General features: G+C 38.3%; 1 protein-coding gene and 1 long non-coding RNA gene across 5 annotated transcripts in view; both read right to left on the bottom strand.

Moving 5' to 3' along the window:
• Nucleotides 1-38: 38 nt before the first annotated feature.
• Nucleotides 39-23,623, bottom strand: part of LOC141432771 (uncharacterized) — an 89,291-nt gene continuing 65,706 nt past the window's right edge. Inside the window, exon 2 of the long non-coding RNA XR_012451861.1 lies at nucleotides 39-2,552. This is a non-coding gene — a long non-coding RNA (uncharacterized lncRNA). The remainder of the gene's footprint in view (nucleotides 2,553-23,623) is intronic.
• On the bottom strand, nucleotides 2,634-22,840 carry alpha-Man-IIa (alpha-mannosidase 2). 4 transcript variants are annotated; one of them, XM_074094512.1, is made up of 21 exons: nucleotides 22,706-22,840; nucleotides 22,031-22,193; nucleotides 21,483-21,767; nucleotides 20,284-20,431; nucleotides 19,188-19,362; nucleotides 18,573-18,874; nucleotides 18,024-18,109; nucleotides 16,235-16,335; nucleotides 14,383-14,560; nucleotides 13,544-13,728; nucleotides 12,890-13,063; nucleotides 11,996-12,260; nucleotides 10,381-10,553; nucleotides 9,302-9,520; nucleotides 8,934-9,111; nucleotides 8,455-8,613; nucleotides 8,026-8,178; nucleotides 6,321-6,443; nucleotides 5,154-5,345; nucleotides 4,127-4,240; nucleotides 2,634-3,348 (listed from the first exon to the last, which is right to left on the bottom strand). In XM_074094512.1, exons 2-21 carry the CDS (start codon nucleotides 22,163-22,165, stop codon nucleotides 3,190-3,192), a joined length of 3,504 nt encoding a protein of 1,167 aa, XP_073950613.1. In that variant the 5' UTR covers nucleotides 22,166-22,193; nucleotides 22,706-22,840; the 3' UTR covers nucleotides 2,634-3,189. The 4 variants fall into 4 exon arrangements, with proteins under 4 accessions (XP_073950613.1, XP_073950612.1, XP_073950611.1 ...); XM_074094511.1 differs by having other exon boundaries at nucleotides 22,669-22,840; XM_074094510.1 differs by having other exon boundaries at nucleotides 22,653-22,840.

The following is a 23,623-nucleotide window of genomic DNA, read 5'->3' on the forward strand; positions in this document are numbered from 1 at the left end:
AGTGTCCTACATAGCTATATGAAGAAATAAAAAACATCTAAGTATATATGTCATTTATTTACAGAAACACAGTGTAACATATTGCGATATAAAAGTAGATAAAATAACATTTTTATTATTCAATAGGAAATCGGAAATCACTCCAAATAATGATAAAAATTCTAATTTGGGTGAATTTTAATAGAGATAACTGGAATAAAAATACAATAAAATCGTCATCTTATTTAAAGATTAAGTGAAAACAAAGATAAATAATAAGTGTTACATGTTTAACAACTATAAATGCTGAGATCGGTTCTCACATGGATACATGTCATTTTTCCCAGAAGTCTTAAGTTATTGGACATAATATTTACAACAAATTAAATTACCTAAATAACTAGTAAAAGTTACGTCATGCTCCCTGGAAACCCCACTGTCTGTTTTGTGATTTATTAAGACTTAAAGCTGATGTACGCAATATGTATGTCATAATAAATCACAAAACAGACAGTGGGGTTTCCATTGAGCATGATGTTAAAAGTTATATTTGGATTGCGTTAGTCGCGAGTTGGCAAATACTTACTTTTATACAGTTTGAAATTACTGCTAATAGATTTAATTATAAATATCACATGATATTCAGATTGTTGTATTGATAATTGCATTATAATTTAAGATCATTTGGACTCCAAAGGTCTTATCCGGAAATATATTGATTTTCATAAGTTTTCCTTTACTTAGGCCATGTAACGTATTTACAAAAAAAAAATTACAACTTTCACACATCCAATACACATTAAAATAGCTACTTCTCCAGCTAGCAGTTGGTTATAAAACAGAGTCGAACTATTTCCTTGTTAGCTTACTTTAAATTTAAAAACACATTGAAAAAAAAATGCTTGGAGCCGGGAATTGAACCCGTGGAACACCTGGGTTCAATTTGAGTAGGCGAAGGTCAATTCGGGGCGCGCGCTACCTTACCATCTCTGAGCACATTTCACAATAAAATTTCTCAATGCGTTCACGAGGCATTTTAAATTTTTAACACTGACTCTGTCTGTGCATTACATGTAATGCACTGTCAAACTACGTGACGTCAGAAATTGATGATTTTGTACATTTATTTTCTGCATTATGTACACAGCACATATGCAGTTGCACACAGCAGAAATTAAAATGTTGCGCTGGGCGGGCGGCGTGACGCGTTTAGATAAAGTCCGCAACGAGCACGTCAGGGGATCATTTAAAGTGGCCCCAGTCGCAGAGAAACTTAAGAAAGTCGACTTCGCTGGTACGGCCACATAAAAAGAAGAGATGAGAGCTACTCCGTTAAGATAGCGCTAAACATCCCTACTAAACCCCGTGGTAAAGGAAGACCGCCGTCTACATGGTGGACTAATGTTGAGAGGGACCTGAAAGCCCTGATTATCTCACCAACGACAACCCAGGACAGAGCGTCCTGGCGCCGACGTACAAGGAGGCCCGACCCCAGTTGAGATGGGAGGGGGGCAAGAAGAAGAAGAAGAATAAGATTTTCTGCATTATGTACCTGTAATGCACGGACATGCCCCATGCCAGTGGCGATAGCGAGGCACAGTTGAAAGTGTTAAATATTTGTCTTCCAAGTGCTAAATCCGCTTCTCTGGTTTTTTTTCAATGAGTTCTAGTAACAGCCTATATTGAAGTAAAATAATTATTAACGAAAAAAACCGCAACGTTAAATACAAAAATCAGAAAGTTGATTTTCTAAAGTTCAATAGTAAACGTTATTTAAGTAAATCATACATTCAAAATCTAAGTACTTACAGTCACCACCACCACTTAACTGACCATTTGTGTATCATGTCACGTGATAATGTTCACATATGGTCAGTTAATAGTGTGGGTAACTGCAACTTGTGCGTACGAAATCATTATCGCTTTCTCATTCAGTCCATACTCTCACAATTTAATTTATCAACCACCAGATCAGCTAGCATGCCGTCTTGCTTATCAGAACACGTAAATGAGAGACTGTAAGTTTCAAAAGCCACAATAGACAAATTGTAAACTATAGAGTTATATTTACTACACTTACTTACATTTATTTACTGTTTCACCATTGATTAAATTTATTTGACGGATAAATACACTCAGCGGCACACAATTCGGCCCACTCTACATACAAAATTACCTATTTCTACATACATTTGAGGGCCAGATTTTATGCCGCTCAGTATAAGATGCCGTCTCTGTTTATTTGTTGGAATAGACGGAGACGGCATCACATTTATCCGTTAAATAAAATTAATCAGTGGGTGGTGAAACAGCCCCTTATGATACGAGTAATAAAGGTTTCTTCGACAGGCTAGTTGGCACTATATCGTGAGGGCCCTGTGACAACTTTGAGTCGCGTCGCGTTTGTAATTGGTAAATAACTATGATTATAAATGAGCCAGCCGCAAGCAACACTGTAATGTCAAACGGACCTTGCGATACTAACGCCATCTAGCGATATTTTGCCTGTCAAGAAACCCTCACTACCGCTATGAACAAATTGCTAGTTATACAGCGTGTATTTTTGATACTACCTCAAACTTTAAGGGTAGTTAGTGAAGGCCCTAATAATCACATTTTATTATGTTTTAGTAAAAAATGTTGACTTACTCGTATTATTTTCCTTACAAAATTAATTAGCACGCAATGTATCACTACGTGGCACTGCTTTTTTTATTCAAAACGTCGCACTTGTTGTCTTGACAGCTGTCACAGAACGTTTCTTTCTCTCTCGTATCAAATTATTGTACGCATTAAATTGCTCTGATAATTAATTTTAAATTAACAATTTGTTTTGATATCGGTTCACACTACTTAAATCTTCCTTTGGTACAGTTTGAGGTAGTATCAAGAATACACGCTGTATACTGAGCGGCAAAAATCTGGCCCTCAAATGTATGCAGTAACAGGTCATTTTGTATGTAGAGTGGGCCAAATTTTGTGTCGCTGAGTATATTTACGATGTTTATGATATTTTTTTATCCCAGTGCTTATTATGAGTCTAGTTCTTTGCTAATGTCTAGTTTCTAGACATTAGCGCCGTTGAAAGAATATCACTTACGCTCTTTACTCTGACTGACTTATTCGTCGTTGGCATTTTAATAATTGTACCTAATGATAAATTGATAAAACTACAGGTAACTCATACTAGCCGTTCTTATCGCTGTTCTTTCATCCATGTTTGAGGGTTTTGTTGATAAATACCGATCGAATCTCCATGGGACATAAAGTTATGACGCCTTCTGGTACTTTTTCTTTGATGTGGATGAAGGTTAGAGAACTATCAAACACTTGATCTGGAGACACATCGAGTATTTCCGACAGTTGCACCTGTAAGAAAACGTATGCATGAGTTGGTTGCGGAGGTTTAGCAAAACAGAAATCCTCAGTCTTGCTGTACCATGGATCGTTTGCGCCCATAAACTGTTTAAATTGTTAAGTTATTCATGTTACTCAGTCTATAATGATTAAAGAAATGTAAAAATTAGAATTTTCGTGCAATTTAGTGCACTTTGATACAAATCGTAAGGTAGTGTCGAAGGTTCCACTTCCAACCATTCTATTATAGTAAAATAAAAAAACACTTAATAAAACTTATATGTTAATAAATACTTTTTACCATTTTAGCGGTAAAATAGTGACGTTTTATGATACTATAAATATATCTAAGTGTTTACATCATCAAAATTGAAACAGGGTTGGACTTTTTTTTATTCGACTGAATGGAAAACGAGCAAGTGGGTCTCCTGATGGTAAGAGATCACCACCGCCCATGAACATCTGCAACACCAGGGGTATTGCAGATGCGTTGCCAACCTAGAGGCCTAAGATGGGATACCTCAAGTGCCAAGAGCGCGGTCAGCGGTATCGGCAATTTTTTGAAAAAATATTAGGCTTTTTACAAATACACACAATACAATTTTACTCGCAAATGTGATGAAAAACATTGTATGTCGCACGGGCGGTACTAGAATTACGAACATCGACTCATTAGTAATAGACTCTCGTTCGTAATTCCTTATTTACCGCCCTTAAGACACAATATACTATTTCATTACTCATATCTTAGTAACGTTCGTATTAAGGTTGTATGGGAAAGCCAACTTACCACTCCGTCACCAACGGGATACCACTTTGTAACCCCCTGATTTCCATAGCATGTGTCCAGCTGCACACGCTGGAACGTCATGCCCATGCCTTGAACAATTGTGCCGTCTTTCTTCTGTAAATATAACATATTTCAAATTATTCTACATGGCGAGTAGTGCAGGAGTTGAAGCCACAAATAGGTATGACGCGTGTGTGACTGATTCTCGACTCGCACTTTTTGTATACGTTTATGTCGTTGTTTTAATAATAAGTCATTATTTTTAGGGTTCCATAGTCCGACAATGGAACTTTATAATTTCGCCATGACCGTCCATCCTCGGCTTAGCTTAAAGACTGTTAGTACTAGAAACTGCAAATTTTATATGGGTATATTAACCATGCGGACAAAGTGGTCAAATATTATTTTTTGGTAAAAGAATGTTTCTTTTAAGTAGAATGAGCTAACTAAAGGATTTAAGGAAGTTTCCCTCCAAAGGCCTTGTTGTCTAAAGCCGCCACACACGGTAGGCTAGATTTTAACCGATGGTTTTATTTTTGCAGGCATAACCAAACAATATCAATTTGCATATTTCAAATTTTGCTTGCGCAGGAGTCATGTCATACACACGTTCAGTTATGCCTCCACGAATAAACTGTGCAGGCATAACCATCGGTTATAACCTAGCGTGTGTGGCCGGCTTAACGCGCTGACGTTCGCGACCGCATTCTCCATCTCTTTCTACCCTCATTTTATACTGTGTGGCAGAAAGTAGTGGTGAAAACGATTATAACTCCAAGTGTGTTAGATAATAAGACCTCAGGCCCCATCAACTTTTCCATCCTGGCCTTAAACTGAGAAGTGCAAAATTCGAACTTCGTAGCTTGCCGTCCCGCAGGCGCTAATATTATTTAACACGAGACTGAGCGGGACGGTACGATACGAACTTCTAATACTCTCGTTAGTAATCCCCTTCTTACGGCCCTTAATGCACAATGTACTATTATTAGGATGTAGGGTTAGTAGTATTGCCGTTGAAAATGTCTACCTTCGCGATAACATGCGCGTTAGCAGCGGCCAGCACGACGTCGGCGGCGGATGCGCGCGCGCGTCCGTAGCGAGGTCGCGCGGCGTCCGCGCGCGCTTCGTAATGCATTAACGCGAGTGGCTGCAACAGCGTCTGCTGCGACACGTGCGCACCCACTGACAACTGCCCGCTCGGGTGGTCGGCTGGCGGCTTCTGCATAAAAATAGTAGGATAAGAGCAAAGAACTAAATTAGTAAGAGGATCCTGCCTAAGAAGTTATGTTTACACTAGTGTTTATCCGCCGCTTTGCACCTATAACAGATCCAGCAGTTGAGTTGAAATTCAGTTGAGATATAACAAACCTTACGTGTTTAGCAACATGATATAGATTTTACTGAATCATGTATACATACTTATACTAATGTGACGTGACGTGTTAACTTCGTTTGCAATCAGTAGATGGCGTTGTGCGAACGAACGTTGGCCTTTCAAACTGACAAGATTTCATATTCTAAGACTATAATTTGATTCGTTCTCTGTATTCTGTTTGGAAAGAAAAAGACGCTGATATTTTTAAAATTTCGCTACGATTATTTATTAATTTATTACAATTTTTTTAAGATGCGCTTATTCTAGAAGGGCATAACTCCAAAACTACCACACAATAGATCCACTACCTTTGTCTAGTCTCTATTTTAAAAAAAGATCACGTAAATCTGACGTAGACGTTGTCAAAGGAAACATGTCTATTCTGTGGTAGTTTTGGCAAATTCAGATATATTCTTTAATTTTTTTTTAAATATGGAGAAATAAATTATAATAAATATTTTCCCATGTTCAGGACGCAAAACTCTTGCGATTCCTGTAGTCATTTGAAGGTGTTAAAAAAATTGAAATCTTGTCAATTGTTACCGTAACTTTTTTCAGGCCAAACTCTAAGACATATTTATTTATTGTGTTGCCATGATAACAATAATCGTTTATGTAAACTGCTATCGTTGGATATTTCAAAAATTGCACGGGCATAATATTCAACAGTTCAGTTAAAACGGCATTTAAGCTATTTCTAATGCGGGCGAAGCCGCGGGTTAAGGCTAGTAATATATAATCTCAGGATATTTAACTTTAGGTCCAGGGTCATTTGTTTTGTTGGGGTTGCCAACAGATATGATGGCGGTTTGTTCTCACCTGGCAAGGTTTATTAGCTTTCTCATGCAGCAGACGGAAGGAGTGCCGCGTGCGCACATTGTCGTGAACGCCCTGACTCATGCCGCGGTTGTCGTCCCGGCTCAGCCGCCGGTCTTGCACCACCTGCCAATGTCAGAACTAATTTAACCTCTTCACCGCCAGAGTCATCCAGTCGTGACAGCCGATGGAATGCCTCACACGCATGTCATCTAACATAACCAACATTCAACTCGAAATTAATCCTTCTGCGATGGAATTAACAAACAAGTTGATTTGTCGCTGGTTTTTCTGTGGCGTACAGAGACAGTTACTTTGTTTGTTTTGTGACGGTGGAGAAGTTAAAAGGTCACGCCGCCCCCACGGCACCAACGTTCGCCTAGGGTTAGTGTTTTGGGATACGAGCAAAGAGATTGAACCACAAAACAGATAAGTACAGATGTCAATTTCATGTATGTACTTCACTTTTCATACCTACGCTCGGCGATCGCTCTAGGGTTGTCAACTATGGCTTATTCACAAAAAACTATTGTGGTAGTGGCACTCGTATCTAGTTGTTGAATGAAACGGGAAGAATGGAAATATAAATTAATAATAACTAAAATATTTTAATGTTTGTCATTGTAATGTTACGAATTTGTCACAGAAAATATCTTGCGACGATTTCGAAATTGGCGAAATGCACGATTATTATATTCTAAAGTGTAATAAATTCGCATTCTCCATTATTGCACAAAAAAGTTCACAGACTCGTGTCTCAAGCGGATGGCACTCGCGCTCGCACTGGTCCCAACCGATCCGAGATATCGTGTCCGTGAACAGTGTCTATGTGTGCGTTGCTCGAGCACACTTTGTATGTAGATTGTTTTTTCTGTAACCTATCTGTTTTGTGATTGAACGCTGATAATATATGAATAAAGTTACTGAGAGGCACAGGATTGGCTGACTAACACGCGACTGTGCGTTAGGCTGTGTTTCCACCAAAGATGAGTAAGGATGTGTTGTGAGAAATGTGTGTTTTTCATGATCCAATAGAAACGTTTCATTTACCTATCCTCGCATAGCACATCTCTAATGGCAACAGCTGAGCGGAGCGAGGCGAGGTAAATGAAGCGTTTCTATTGGTTAATGAAAAACACATTCCTCAAAACATATTCTCGCACATATCTGGCGCAAACGGAGCCTCATAGAAATCCTTATTAATAAGTTTTTGTTAAAAATTTCATTTTCAATGCAAGCTTTTTTCCTGACTATACTTTTTAGGGTTTCGTAGCCAAAATGGCTAAAACGGAACCCTTATAGTTTCGCCATGTCTGTCTGTCTGTCCGTCTGCGGCTTTGCTCAGGGACTATCAATGCTAGAAAGCTGTAATTTTGCACAAATATACCTATATGTAAACTATGCCGACAAAATGGTACAATAAAACATTCAAAAAAAATTTTTTTCTAGAGTACCTCCTATAGACGTAAAGTGGGACTGATTTTGGATAGGTCTTTTAAAACCATTAGGGGGTTGCTAAAACGAATTTTCGATTCAGTGATTTGTTTGCAAAATATTCAACTTTAAAGTGCAAATTTTCATTAAAATCAGCACATGGCGAATAGCCATATATTTCTGGTCAGGCTTTACCAACATACATGCAGACAGACATACATTGAAAGTTAAAGGAAAGCTTGTAAAAAGCATTGACCGATTTTTTTTAACCAACCTCGATCTGTCCCGGTTGTAACGCAGCCATGCCGAGCGGCGTGGAAGTGAGCAGCGTGAAGCGATTCTCGTCGTCCTCTATATACGCCGCGCTCGGCAGAGGGTAGAAATTGGCCTGCAGCGGCAACTTGTCGAAATAGCGGCGCTTTATCATCTGAGAATTAAATTCATCCAAATAAAAATAACATATAATTACTTAAGCTCTTGTGAGACCATTATTATTTGATAAAAACGAATTTTTTTTTTTTTTTTATTCTTCTTGCGGAAAGTGGAGCAAGGGGGTAATGTGGAGTGGAGTCCCCGCTCCTCTTCCTCCCTTCGTATCCTTGCTCCGCTCCAGTGGACAGGCAGTCTTAACCACCGGTCAGTGGGACACTAATCACAGCGACAAAGCGTGTCATAGGCCATTCGTACAAAACAATAATCATACCTGCATGCCATTTAGGTCCGTGTAAAATACGTCTTTGTTCTTGATGGAGGTTGAAAACCGCATGGCCAGCTCCAGGTCGTTGACCGCTGGATCGATCATGAAGGTGTTGGTGACCTCAACTTCGGTCTGGGGCAGCGATGGGTTCGCGTACAACGAGATCTGATGATCGGAAGAACGAATTAGAGATTCGATATTTTAAAGAATCTCGCCCCTCCAGGACATACCAACCACGCGACTTTATAAATTTATACTATCGATTAATAATTAATTATCGACGGAAAATAATTCTTGTGTGTGTGTTTCTGAATGTGTTAATTTGTTTTTCGTAAGAACCTTCCACAAAGTATTAGAAAACTTAAAAAAAGATTGACTAAATCGGTAAAGTCGTTCTTAAATTATGGCGTAAATAAAGGGATACATAGGGATTCATTTCTATTCATAGAGATAAAGATATAAAGTTGGTTGTCTATGGAACTAACCTGCAGGATGATATCAGCGGCCCCCGGTGCGTTGAGCGCGGAATATAGCGTGGCTTTGTACGGCCCCTCGACGACCACCACCTCGGGAAACGCGTCAGTCTTGAGCAGCGTCGCCGGCTGGGAGGGGATGAAGAGGTAAGCGCCGCTGTTGTTGTCGGGGGCTTGCATGGAATCGTACCTGGTGGTAAGAACACGATTGTCTTCATATAGGGAGACATTTCGATTTAATAGTTCAGCTATGCGAAAGTATTCCCGAAACACCATATATATCTATACACCCATAGAAACTTATGTCAGATTGATAGGGTCAGGTTTCCATGTCGGTATTATCCAGGCCAGTAAATACTAGTATCTTTGTATCAACTTACTGCACATAATCCATATGCACCGGCATGGTCTCCCCGTTGGCAGACACGAGCGACTTGATGAGCCCGTTCATGTTGGCGACGACCCTGGTCCCGTTGCCAGCTTGCAGCGTCACGTCTTCGGATAGACGCGCCGTGGGCTGGTCCACCGCGAACATTTTGGGCAAGTCCACTATCCAGTAGTCGGCGTTGTATACGCGCACGCGAGAGTACGATGTATATCTGGAGGCCAACAGATAAGAACTTTAATAAGGATTATGCAAGCACTTTTTTGGTTCTCTGCCGTTTGGGCAAAATATTTTTCGAAAATGTTTAATTTCCCAAGTATCAAATTTCTCCGAAACAATATTAATTTCGGAACTTTCATAAAACAAATTAACCTACTGTGCTCTATAAAACCATAAGAAAATATTCCGAGAAAAATTTTTGGTTTCAAGAAATTTGATACTTGGGAAATTAAATATTTGCCAAATGAACCATTTGGAAAAAAAATTGTGCGAAACGGCAGTACACGATTTTTTTTATTTGTACGTTACTATTTTTAAAAAAGCTGTACCTCAAAATCGATATTTTTCCGAATGTATTCTATGAACATTATTTCAAGGATCAATTTTGTTGACGCCTTGTTGAGCCACTAGATTTTTTTTAAAGTATAAGAAAAATAAAACCTCGTTGAATTTCTTGCCTGACTCTGCTCAACGGAGGTTTTCCGAACCGGTGGTAATTTTTTTTTTACATTCATAAGTGCTTGTTATAGCCTAACTAAATGTTATTGGCTTTTGAGTAGTAACGAGCCCAACCGGGAATTGAACTCCGGACTTCAAGTTTCATAGTACTACTATAGACTTACATACAAACTTGGAACTATTAAACCATTATTATTATTTAGAGTTTGAATTTCGAAAAATCCCTTCTTAGTGGATCTACAACTCTCAAGAAATATGTCTGCCAAATTTGAAGTTTTTGGCTCCGGTAGTTTCGGCTGGGGGATGATAAATCAGTCAAGACAAACAATTTTATATAACTCATAGATTTTCTAACCCTGCATTACCTGCATAGGTTATTCATAGCATTATTCTTACTTGTTAATACTAGAGAGGTCCCGTAGCGCGACACTATACATCGTAATAGCGAGTGGGTCCACCACGACCGGGAACGACAGCTGGTACTTGTTGGCAGCTAGAGCGAGCCGCTTCTCGCCCGCCACCACGGGCGACACTTGAGCCATTATTGGGTGGCCTTCGGGGTCGAATACCTAGAAATAATTAACACACTTTTTCAATACAGGGCGCATAATGCAATGAAAATGAAAAACGAAAATGAAAAATGTATTTATTAAAATCACTATTTCTACAAGTAATAAGGTTAGAGACCTCCTAGTAGGTATTCATGATGCCTGTGACAGAAGGCCCTGCTCCACATTAAGAGTGCAGCAAAGTGAGTAAGTATTCACAGGCTGAAAAATCAGCGCTGCAAGTTTCCTTTGCTCGCAGCTTATGCTGAGCCTGAGCCCATTGCCACCTGCTTATGTTTTTTTTTGATTGTGTAATCCTGTCTTATTTTCTGTGGCAATAAATGATTTTATTATTATTATTATTTCACCATTTTTTTACCTACTCTACGTCTTTAAATTGGTACAAACAAAATTTATGTTGATACAAACAAAAATTGGCACAAACAAAATTTTCGATTTTTGAATTAATTTTATTATATCCTTCTGTGCCCTCGCGTACTTTATAAAAGCCCAATTAACACTAAGACTAACGGCCGAATGTACTTAATAACGTACAAATTGATCATTGAATAAGGAATTCTAAGAACTTTGAAATAATATCCAAAATAACAGAGTTGGTTAAAAAAAGTTAGGGCTCAAGAGGTTATAAGCTAGCAGATTGTAATAACGGCTTACAGTCGAGGAAACTTTGCTATGATTTTTCTGGCAGATGTATGTCAATATCAGTAGCACAAAGGTGAAACCTGGTACGCGATATTTTTTTTTTGATTATACATCCATGACGTATCCTACAAATTTTACCTTCACGTTAAAACGACTGGACATTTGGCATGTCGACAGCTGGAGGTCTAAAATAACACATAGCCTACTTTTCATAAGAAATCTCCGCGGGATCGGGATAAAAGCTCAAACTCAACTGCTGGGTTTAGAAAGGAAATTTGGAGCGGTTGCTATTTAGAAATAAAAATATTTATTCGCACTTCGCAAATCACAGGGAACACAAAATAAAAACAAGTATTAAGTAAGTATTAAGCATTTGCGAAATCGCGAAGCGGTCTCAGATCAGCATAGTGTTGGCCGTAGAGGCCAACGCTGGTCTTCCGCTGAGACCGCTTGGCGACTTCACGGCAAAATTCACAAAAAATAAACCAAAAAAGAAACAAACAAAAAGCATTACAATTTAAATATCGAAAATAAAAATTTAAAACTAATAAAAAATATAATAATAATAATGAAAACAAAAAACACGAAACCAAACAAAAGACACGTGTAAATAAATTATTAATTAAGTACACAACTTTTGACGCAACGTTGAAGAAATCTACGGTTTTGGGAATTCCCAGGGGATTTTTTGCGAAATTATGGAATTCTTATTCAACTGCTTGACTGCTGTGCGTGTGCGAAGCTGCGGGTAAAAGACAGTAAATAATTAAAATTGTGCTGCATTTTTGAAAGTTACTCACCTCGACATCCGGCGAAGAAACTATCACGGTCAATATTTCATGCCTTCTAAACGCTAACGCGTTATAAAGCACAATTCTTCTAGAAGGCGACAGTGAATCCAGATTAATTGTAAGCCGGGTCGGTATTTCGTCCTTCTGCCGCCAGAGGTCGTCCACTTCGAAGAATATGTCTTCTTGGTTTTGGTCGACTATGGGCGGTTGCTTCAAAAGGAAGTATGCCGCTTGCTGGATCGCCGATTGGCAATATTTGATTGCTTTTAGCAGCCTGAGGAAATGATTTTAATCAGTAGGGCAACTCTGATTTAGTAGTCAAAAGAAATGAGTCATATAGAAGCAAAGTCAGCAACATCCACTTCAACTGAAACACTGCTCAACGGACACGATATCTCGGACCGGTTGGGACCTGTGCGAGCGCAAGTGCCATCCGCTTGAGACACGCGTCTGTGAACTTCTTGTGCAATAATGAAGAATTCCAATTTCTTACACTTTAAAATATAATAATCGTGCATTTCGCCAATGCCGAAATCTTCGCAAGATATTCTCTGTGACAAATTTGTAATATAACAATGACATTATTCCCGTTCATTCTTCCCGTTTCATTCTCAACAAAAAATCCAACAACTAGATACGGGTGCCACTACCACAATAGTTTTTTGTGAATAAGCCATAGTTGACAACCCTAGAGCGACCGCCGAGCATAGGTATGAAAAGTGAAGTACATACATGTGATTGACTTCTGTACTTATCTGTTTTGTGATGGAACTCTGTCGCAGGCAGCCTGGCCTGCTATCCTTATCAAGTTTTTTTTGCTAAGTGCAGCAAATGCTGTCTGCGACAGGGTTCTATCGAGTGTCACGCAGAAGCTTATCAAGGTGGTGTTCCGTGGGGACTCACTTGGCAGCATAGTCGGCCCGCACGTCGTTGCGGGAGGTGCCGGTGATGCCGTCGTGGTGCTGGAAGAGCGCTAGCGCGCGGCGCGCTTGCTCCACGCGGTCGCGCAGCTGCAGCGACAGTAAGGTGCTCACGCTGCCGCTAGAGGTCGCTTGGGCTGTTATTATTTCTGCTGCCCTGTTAAAAATATAAAAATAAGTCATCTCATCCCAGCGTTACATGTCTATGATAACCAAAAGCAAATAGGGACTACGGAGTTTCACTGGTGAAACGAAAATATTAATAAATATTATTCTTTACAACATTCCTTGTCTAAAAAATGGTTTTATTTATACAACATACATAACACAATACATGCTTTCCAATCAATTGGATGTATTCAGTTGAAAAACTAAAACTAAAACGTATTTTTTATTTCATTTCAGTGATGAAACACAAAGTGGCCCTAATTTTCTTTTCACTACTATATTGACAAAGAATTTTCTGGAAAATAGTGAAAATTGTGTCCAAAATGCGTGGGAAAAGGATATTGCGTCCTTAGGAATAAATACTTATTTTTGGCTCATCTGTGATTTCATAGCCCACTAGGGAGTCCCAATAAAGTTTATGTACCCAAAAAAGTCGTTGATCGGGTTAATATCATTTTGTGTCTATTACCTGACATAGGCCAAAAGCACGCGATCCTGGTTCTTATAGAAGGGCCGCGAGGTGTAATACCCGCTCCAATAGTGCTCATTGCGGTCGGAGTACGTGAAGAAATCGCCGGACAGCACCGGGAAGTCATTCAGTTTTACCTCCTCGTGCAACGCCTTGAAGTAGTCTTGCAATGTGCCGAATTGTACCTGGTAAAGGAAAACGCGCTTGAATAAATCATCATCATCATCCCATGGACCGATGACCTAATTCAGGGATGGCTAACGAATGGCACGCGTGCCATTGGCACGTGACAAAATAAATCGGTCACGTCACTAATCTACTAATGTATGTACTTCATTGATAATTGTATTTTCGTCCACAAAATCACCGAGCATGGTGCACCGAGCAAGGCATGGTTCGACTTGGAGGATTATTCGCGATATTTCCTTTCTGGCTGTTGCGAACTATTACGTTTTTTTCGCAATAGTTTCTTCACAAGAGATGAAGGAAGAATTGCGTTAATTTTTTCGCCTTTGTTCCTTCCGCAGTAGCACCAGTTCAAAAAAAAACACACACAAGGGCAAAAAAACAAACGTAGTTCTTCCTTCATCTCCGGTGAAGGAACTAGTGCGAAAAAAAAACGCAATAGTTCCTTCGAAGGAACAGCCAAAGGAACAACCGCGAATAATCCGGCTCGCATGGGCTCAACCGATGCCTGCCGACGCGTCGACGTCTTTCTCGCTCTTATTGCGTACACGTAGACGAAGCTTTTCTCTATCGGTTTTGCCGATTCCGCGTGGTTAGATATGGGGAGACCCTTAGACAATATGGCTTCGATTTTAACTTGATTAGATCCTTACCTCGGCATTCCACGCGTCGTTATTGTTGATGTAGTCTATGAGCATTTCGTAGTTCCCGAACTGGTTGTCCCATTCGTTGGCGCGATCGTAGCGGAAGTCGTCTCCCAGTGGGAAGAGGATCACGTCACTACGGTACAGTTGTGCCTTCTTGCGCCACTGGTCGAGGATCAGAGATGCTCTGAAAAAAAAATGCATAAAGTTTATGACGTCACGAAACCGAACTGTGCATGGAAACAAAATGGAATGGTTCCCTAGAGGCGTGTTATATATTACCTACTCTATACTACTGTACTATTACTAGATGAAAACGCTGATGCAGCAGCGACGTTATACCATTTCTGGCATCGAGCGGGTGCGAGTCAAACTTTAACATTAGCATTTAGCAACATCGCTATGTGATGTTATTATACGGCGTCAAAAAAGCTCTCTAAAAATCATGCAATCTTTTTTGATAACACTGTTATTAAACTTCGATTAATATTTTTGTGTAAATTTTTACACAATTTTTTTTTTTCTATACATTTCTATAGAAATTGGAGTGATGGTGATAATCTTTCTAATAATCGTGAAGTATCACTTTACAAATACGTACCACTTACATCCGTAGATGTAAAGAGGTAATTTTCCCCTACATAAGTGGATAGTGAACTATAAAAGGAATGCACTGAAAATATGTAATATCATGGCCTACCAATCCCTACAAGCTATATTTAATACTAAAAAACAGCAATAGATGGCACTACCATTAACATTTGTAAATTATAAAATGTGGATAAGCCGAATTAAGTAGAAATAATGTGATTAAAATAAACACAACTTCACATCAACTTTCATTCAACTCCTTAATTTGTAGATAAGAAACACCATATAAATAATAAATTGAGAATACGAAAGTGTAGGCTTCATTTCAGCTATGAGGCTTTCTAGTGTTTTGCAATTGTGACGCTAGATGGCGAGTAACCGGAATGCGCTTGCTGGGCTTGCCCCGCGCTTGCACACATTCGCCGAAACTATTTGAGAGAAACATGCCATTCTCTTCTAACGACGTAAATAAGACAGAGACATCATGCGTATCTCTACTCGTCTAGGCTCAGTTGGTCAGCTTGTTGGTTGTTGTCAGTGTACCGTATCCTAAGTGTCTCACTAGATGGCAATACGTATCGTGTTATTTGTGTTCTCAGTGGTGCCATCTATTGGAAAATCGAAGGAAAGAAAATAGCCAGTATTAGGGTGATACCATTTGCTTGTACTTTGTGGTGTCTCTGTTATATTATCTACTTTGTGGTAATATAGAAAAAAATACTATTATTTACTCCATCCCAGCCTATATACGTCCCACTGTTGGGCACAGGCCTCCTCTCAGAACAAGAGGGCTTGGGCCATAGTTCCCACGCGGGCCCAGTGCGGATTGGGAACTTCACACGCACCATTGAATTGCTTCGCAGGTTTGTGAAGGTTTCCTCACGATGTTTTCCTTCACCGCAAAGCTCTTGGTAAATTTCAAATGAATTTCGAAAAACTCAGAGGTGCAAGCCGGGGTTTGAACCCACGACCCTCTGCTTGAGAGGCGATAGGTCAAGCCAATAGGCCACCACGGTTCAACTACAACAATAAAACTACTACAACAATAAAATTAACCAACTATTTTTCAACTATGTTCTCTTTTTTAAAGTAATTGTAGTTATATCCATATTACGTATATTGTTCGACATGATTTTGACGTAAATTGCATCCGTCGTCCGCCCACTGGTAATTTTCCATGTGTTTTATTCAACCCGCTTTTTTTATATCTATATGACTTAATGGATCCAAATGTGCATAAATGGTTTTATAGGACAAAACAAGTGTTTACCTTTCAGCTACGTTCTTCTGTATAATCTTACGCGGAGCAACGCCCCACGGACAAGTGACTCCGTTTCCGGGCAATCGCTTGAAGTCGAACTGACAGCATATCTGTAAAAAAAAACATGAAATCAAGTAAATAATATTTTATTTATTCGTATGTAGGAATGACTTTTTATGCTCCAGTGCATAAAGTAAAATCTTCGTCTAAGTAAGACCGAGGTAATCAGGTGTCAACAGCCACCAACAAAAAAGTCTCTACATATTTTTTTAATAATTTTTAATTTATATAAAACTAAAAATCAATAAAACTAAAATTATAATAATGCAGGAAAAATAAAAGGTGTACATAGAAAGTGAACTATTGTTTCCACTGTTGCTATTTAATTTCCTCGCAATCTAAGTGAAAAGTAGAGTGTAAAACTCGAGCATTAAACCCATTTTCTTCTCGACGTGTCTATCCACCCTCGCCGTATATGAACGTCTTGAAAAAAATGGGACGTTTTATGCTCTTGTAATCTACTATTTATGCGCCCACAGCCACAAACAATGAACGTTTATATAAAACTAGTTTTGCCCGCGACTTACAATTAGTAGCCGACAGACATCAGATATTGTAGAGTGCAGCCATATACCCGTACATATAACCTACAGTACAGATGTATACCAAATTTCAAGTCATTCCGACTACTAGAAGTGGATTAGAATTAACAACAAATAAATATAGGAAGTAATGTCGAATAAAAGCTTGTAAAAAATATACCTATTAATCTCACGCGGGTAATTAAGTAACTAAGTAATACAGTTATTCTAGTCAATAAATTTACATAGTAAGTAAATTTACTTGCTTTTTAGTTCCTTTACTCGACTGTGTTTCTATTTCGAGTTATTGCTTTTGAAAGAAACATGCGATAAGCCAACAAAGGCATATAATTTTTATTTGAACGTGTAAGTACATAAAAAAACATGTACCTATTCTGATACTAGCGAAGTCAATAAAAACATAACAGGCTATTTTTGCCCACCTAAAAGCACCATTTAAACACTGTTGGGACACCCTAGTGGACTATGGAATTAGAAATAAGCCCAAAATAAATCTATATTCATAACATATGTATACAATTTACTTATCTCACACATTTTGGACACAATTTCCTCATGATTCTTCATAGTACCTGGGCCACCGAGTTTTGCTCGGGCTAAAACTCGTTAATAAGCATTGTCCCAGAGATAAGACCAAGCTAGATCGATTTATCATCCTCGAAAACCAATACATACCGCATCGAAATCGTTGGAGCCGCTTCCGAGATCCTCGAAATAAGTATATATACAAGAATTTCTCGTGTGAAGGTATTAGATAGATAGATAGATAAAAGTCTAAAGAAAATAAAGGCCACTGAGTTTGATCATTAAAATGAAATCATAATTACTACTATTACGGACTACGACTACGTACAGTCACCAGCACCAATATCTGACACAATAAACGTGCATAAATATCTGATACGACTCTATTTATAAGGCCGGAAGGACGTGTCAGATATTTTTGCACGCTCCGCTGTGGCAGAAATTAATGCTGGTGACTGTACTGCGGGGCTAAATATGCTATGACGCTCAAGTGGGGTCGTCAAGGTAGTCGTATTCGTCGAGAAAGAATTTACGATAATAGCATACAACCTGATAATTCATGCCCTCATTTAATTTGGCATAAGGGCAACATAACGAAACGTCAGAATTCCGTATTTTTGGAATGAATATGCATGCATAGAGATATATGGTATTAGTTTATTTTATGTTACCTTAGGGTCGGGCCCGCATGAATGGGGAACGTCATACGAATAGAACGGGAACATGTGAGTAAACATATCGGTTTTGCCAACGCCGTCTAAAACAAAATCAGAAAATATTTAACCCTCGTTTTTAGATAATGGGAAAAACCGACTTAAGTTCTGCTTCATGGCTCTCCGGAATAACGATATAGGATAGAAACTTCAAGAGGAGATACACTACTAGAGTAGTAGAAAAAGGTTGAACCATAAATGTCTTAGACAAAAGTCTATTTTTTTTACTAATACACTGAACATGGAAAGGTGCCGATAAAAAATATCATTCATCTGACCAAGACATTTCTTCCAAAAGCTGCTGTGTATCACCTGAATTTCTTATCCCACGTCGTTATTTTGGACACCCTGTACATTTGTACAGTACAAGCAGTGGAGTAACTGACATCGTGAGGTCGACCTGATTTTGTGGCATATATTGTACTCAGAAGGAAATAAAAAAAATCCAGTCACAGCTTTAAAATGCACAATACTGTTACCGTCTAATGGAGTTGAAACATTCCTTACCCCACAACTGCCTCCATCTGAACTCGAGCTGCCTATTCCGCGCCAGCTCCTTCTTAACTCTATAATGCACCCTTTGAATGATAGAGTTCTCCATCCCAGTTAGTTTGAGAAGGTACGGTTGAGTACTGGAATGCCCAAAGGGGTCGATGGCCCAAGCATTCTTGGGTGTATATCCTAAATTGTCGAGCAGCCATTGGTTGCCAGCGGTCAGCTGTTGTATGATGGCCAGCCAATGGGAGTTGGCTTCGTCGTTCATCACCCAACCACCGGTCACAATTTCTAATTGACCCGACTTTAGCAAGCTGAAATGAAGAGTGATTATTAAGGCTCAAATAATATTACACTTTTATTAATTTATCATATTAGCAAATGTTCTATTTCTGACGATATTTTGACTATATTTTATAACAGCCATGTAGTCAACCAATTTGATACCTAGGCCACCATAGAACTGTCATAATGACAATTAATGAATGTTTTGTTAATTGGTAAGCATTATCAATTTATCATAGAAAAAAAATACTGAGGTAAGGTTCCATGGTGGCCAGAAATAAATTATGTTGACTGTATGTGAGCAGATCATAAAACCTATAGGTTTATTCAAAGATAATTTACCCTCTAAACACGTCCTTTTCCTTATCAGAAGCATCAGAGTTCCACCACAATGATAAATAGCTGATTTCGGCCCAAATGAATTTTCTGCCAATGCCTGCAGCCAGTTTTTCCACCATGTTGCTAAATATGGCCTTCGTTTGAGTCTTGTAGTAATTCTCGAAAGTTTTTAACCATCCTGAAGTGTGTTTTACACAATTTAACATTGTAGTTTTTTAGCTCAATACTCTATTAAGGACAGACATTTAAAATAAAATTAAAAATAAAATACGCTGACGCACTGTCACACAATTTGCTTCATCCCTCTCATTTTTCGCGCACTATCCACACCGCTGTCTAAATTAAAATACGCGGGTGCACGGTAAATCAATGCCTATTTAAATTTAGTGTCCGACCAAATATTCGGTATCGGCGATATTCGGTGTTAAATTGGACTTTCGGTTTAGTTTTCATTACGACAGATTTTTGTCCGAAACTAAGACTGAAACCGAAACAGAGTACACCGAAACAGTTTTACAACTGTTAAACTCAATTTATTTACGAGAGCTATAATGGATACAAGTTTAAAAAGTAGACATAAGACAAGCCCTTGAATAAAGTTTAAATTTTAGTGGTTTCAGACTGGTACAATTTTAATTTTAGAACCGGTTTCGAAGTTACGCGTTTACTTAAAACATGACGCATGAGGCATGTCCAGGCCCTCCCATTCAAAACAACTTTACAAGTGTACAAGTCGACAATATTGTTATGTTGTAAATAGAGTATGTGTACTACAAAAATGTTACTTGTATCTATATTGTATCTACAATGTGTTTACGGCGCATCAGCGTATTAGGGCCAATCAACTACTTTACCTACACTTTGGGCGTCTCCTGCGTAACCAAATTTGTCTCTGGCGTTACCAAAAAATCATACTTTCAACAAAGATATTTCACGGTTTAGTAGGTTGAACTTACGTAGGATGGCATGTATTCATGTACACCATCTATTAAATTACAGAAAAAACATGTTTAATTACAAAAATCTGGAATTGTTTGAAAAATTGGGTAAAAAAGTTGATTGGCCCATTAAGCGCAACATTCTGGTCGACAATTTATACCTGGATCATTATGCGAATGGGGTACAATAAAAACTTTTAGTTTATTTTTTTGACTCCACTGATCTTCACTGTATTTTATTTGCCACCCTTGTTTCCATACGCCGCCATCTTCATCATTAAAGTCCATTCTATCATACAATGACAACATCTGAAAACAGTTAAAAACTTATAAAATAAAGGAAGAATAAGAATATTAAATTATATTGTAAGGAAAGAATCAGAATGTTTGCTTAATTTTAAATAGCCATAGGGGGTCATCCATAAACTACATCACACATTTAGTGGGGTAGGTGGGGTCAGGCAGTCTGTGAGACTATGGGGTCAGGTGACACAGGAACAAAATAATGTAGATTTTCATAGCAATTAAAAAAATTTGCAGGTGGTAGGACCTTGTACAAGGTCTGCCCGACTGCTACCACCATCTTGCTCGCTAATCCTGCCATGAAGCAACAGTGCTTGCACTGTTGTGTTTCGGCATGGAGAGTAAGACAGCCGGTGAAATTACTGGCACTTGAGGTATCCCATCTTAGGCCTCTAGGTTGGCAACGCATCTGCAATACCCCTGGTGTTGCAGATGTTTATGGGCGGTGGTGATCTGATCTCTTACCATCAGGAGACCCACTTGCTCTTTTGCCATCCACTCGAAAAAAAAAATGAAAGTAAGTTTTATATCAGTTCGGTACTTATTAAATAATGTCTTATTTACAAGGTACAGTGAGCATTACAATTTGTCATTTTCTGTAATCAGCAGTTCCCAATTATTTATACAAGGGCATGTATTCCAAAAATACAGTAAACATTTGATAAAAGGATTTCCATGCAAACATGACTACACTGTTGATGTCAGATTCATAATAAAGCAAAGTAGATTTTAGATTGGGTAATTTAAATTGTAATCAATTAAATCCTTTTACAGCAATCACTAAGTTCATTAATTGATTCTTCATGCATTGATTATGAAAACTTTTGAAGTATTTAAAGCCAGTTCTTAATTTATGCGAAACAGCCTTTTGATCAATATCAGCAGTAATTTTGATTTTGCACAAGATTAAAATTGGACTTACTGCTGATATCCATTAGTTAGATTTTTCAAAATACAAAAATCTGACTTACTGTTGATATCAATTGCATGGGCAGTACAAAAAAAAACATATTTCTTTTATCAAAAGCATAAAATTGATTTCAGTTGAACATCTTACCTGAACATCAGTTTTAGGTGTATTTTGCATTTGTATTGGGCAAACAGATGTATCAAATTTCGGTCTCATCTGAGGGGGTTCATCACCAACGACTTTGTATTCCCTGGTCTTTGCCTCCTTGCTTCTTCCTACATCCTTTTTCCTCAACTTTGGTTGAAATGGATGGCGGAAGGACTGTTCTTCAATTTGGTCCATAGCAGACTTAATTTCTCCCACAACAGCATGATGCTGGTTTAACTCATCCTCAATGTGGCGGAGTTTAGTTTCAAAGGCTGACCATTTGCTCTACATAAAAATAATGCATAAAACTGGATTGTTAAGAATATCCACAACTCATTGTTGCAATGATTTATTGGGAGATTGAACATTAAGAGCCTTCAATTAAATCTTGTTACGCTTTCTATTCGGACGCCTATAGGCATACTGTCCATCAACATGTTAACTGTTAATATATTGCATGCCAGTGACGGAAATATGGGTTAGATTTAATAATTTTTTAATTATCTTTTATTTTTTGATAGTCTAACTAACAAAAATTCAAAACTTACATCATCAAGATCCTGGATGGCTGGTTTTATGCTAGGCAGTTTGAAACTTAAATCTGTCATCACGTACAGGATGAAAATAAATGCCATAATACATGTTGCCCAGAAAACGGCCCATAACCTTCTTATACTCAGCATGATGAATGTAGTTTACAAGTAAGTATATCTGAAAACATGAAGGTTGTCCATAATTCAAACTATATCTAGCAAGTGGGAAATGTTCAAGGACCAAGTCAAGATACACATTTATTTTCCTGCTTGAATTGATTTTTGATAATTTATCTGGATTATCAGACAAAATTTATATAGAAAAAACGTTTTTGGTTATTTTAGCTCTAAGATTAAATTTTATAGTTACATTGATATGTTAAGATGTTTAAGTAGTTAGGTATAAGGTTTCCAGAGCCTTGAATAAACAATAGATACAAAGTCAAAGAAAGGCGCCGGCGCACAATTATTCACGCTTCTTCGGACGACATAGAGGAAACAATAAAGTGACATAATTAACTTAAAATAAATGAAATTTGCGCTTAAAAACAGGCAAAGCATTTATAGCTTGCTCGTTAATTAACTGATAACAAGCGGCTTAAATATTTATTGAATTGTTTGCGATTAGCGACCTTACTTTTTAAAATATTTACTTAAATGTATTGAATTCCGATGCCAAAATTAGTTTACATTTTAAAAACGAAGGAAATTTGTTTGCAATGGTGTAAGACAGCACAATGTTCTAGCACTGATTTTTAAATCACAAAAACATAAAAATAATGTTAGCTAGCCAACTATTTTTATCCACTCGACACATATCTGTCAATGTCAACATTGCTTTTTTTTTATTACTTTTCTTTTCTCGGAAATGCTTCAGAATCTCAGTCCATACTGCCAAGATTTTTAGCTGGCAAGAAGTCGCTGTGTATATCGAATCAATCTCGAATAGTGCAAATTTTTCTCTTTGAGAAAATTGAAGAAAAAAAACAATTGGTATTTTCAGAAGTTATTCTTAATGTACGAACAAACAAACACACAGAAAGCTTAGTTAAACTTATAGTCTGTCAAAAAAGAGAAGAAATTAAAAAGTGGCAACACAGTAGTGTCCTCCCTTTTTGGTTTGACAGGGTTTGAAAGGGATGACACTACAGTGTTGCCACTTTTTAATTTCTTCTCTTTTTTTGACAGACATTAAGGTTAATCAGCAAGGCTACTACGAAACTCTTAACTCGAAGTTCGTGTCGTGCGGTCCCTCTCACTCTCGGATCAAACAGTGTAAGTGTCAGAGGGACCGCATGACACGAACTTCGAGTTTCGAGTTTCGGAGTAGCCCAGCTGGTCCAGATTTATCGCTGCAAACGAGCGACTAGCGACAGTATGTGGCCGCACCTTGAATCAAAGTACTGCCATTATTTTTACCCGACTGCCCGAAGTAGGGTTATGTTTTTCGAGTGTATGTATGTATGTATGTAAGTACTAGCTTAAGCCCGCGACTTCGTCTGCGCGGATCTAGGTTATCGCGCGGTGGCGCCCTCTACCGGAATAAAAGGTATCCTATGTTGATCCTTGGGGTTCAAAATATCTATATACCAAATTTCATCAAAATCG

Source organism: Choristoneura fumiferana, chromosome 11, assembly GCF_025370935.1.
Source record: "Choristoneura fumiferana chromosome 11, NRCan_CFum_1, whole genome shotgun sequence".
Lineage (NCBI taxonomy): Eukaryota > Metazoa > Arthropoda > Insecta > Lepidoptera > Tortricidae > Choristoneura > Choristoneura fumiferana.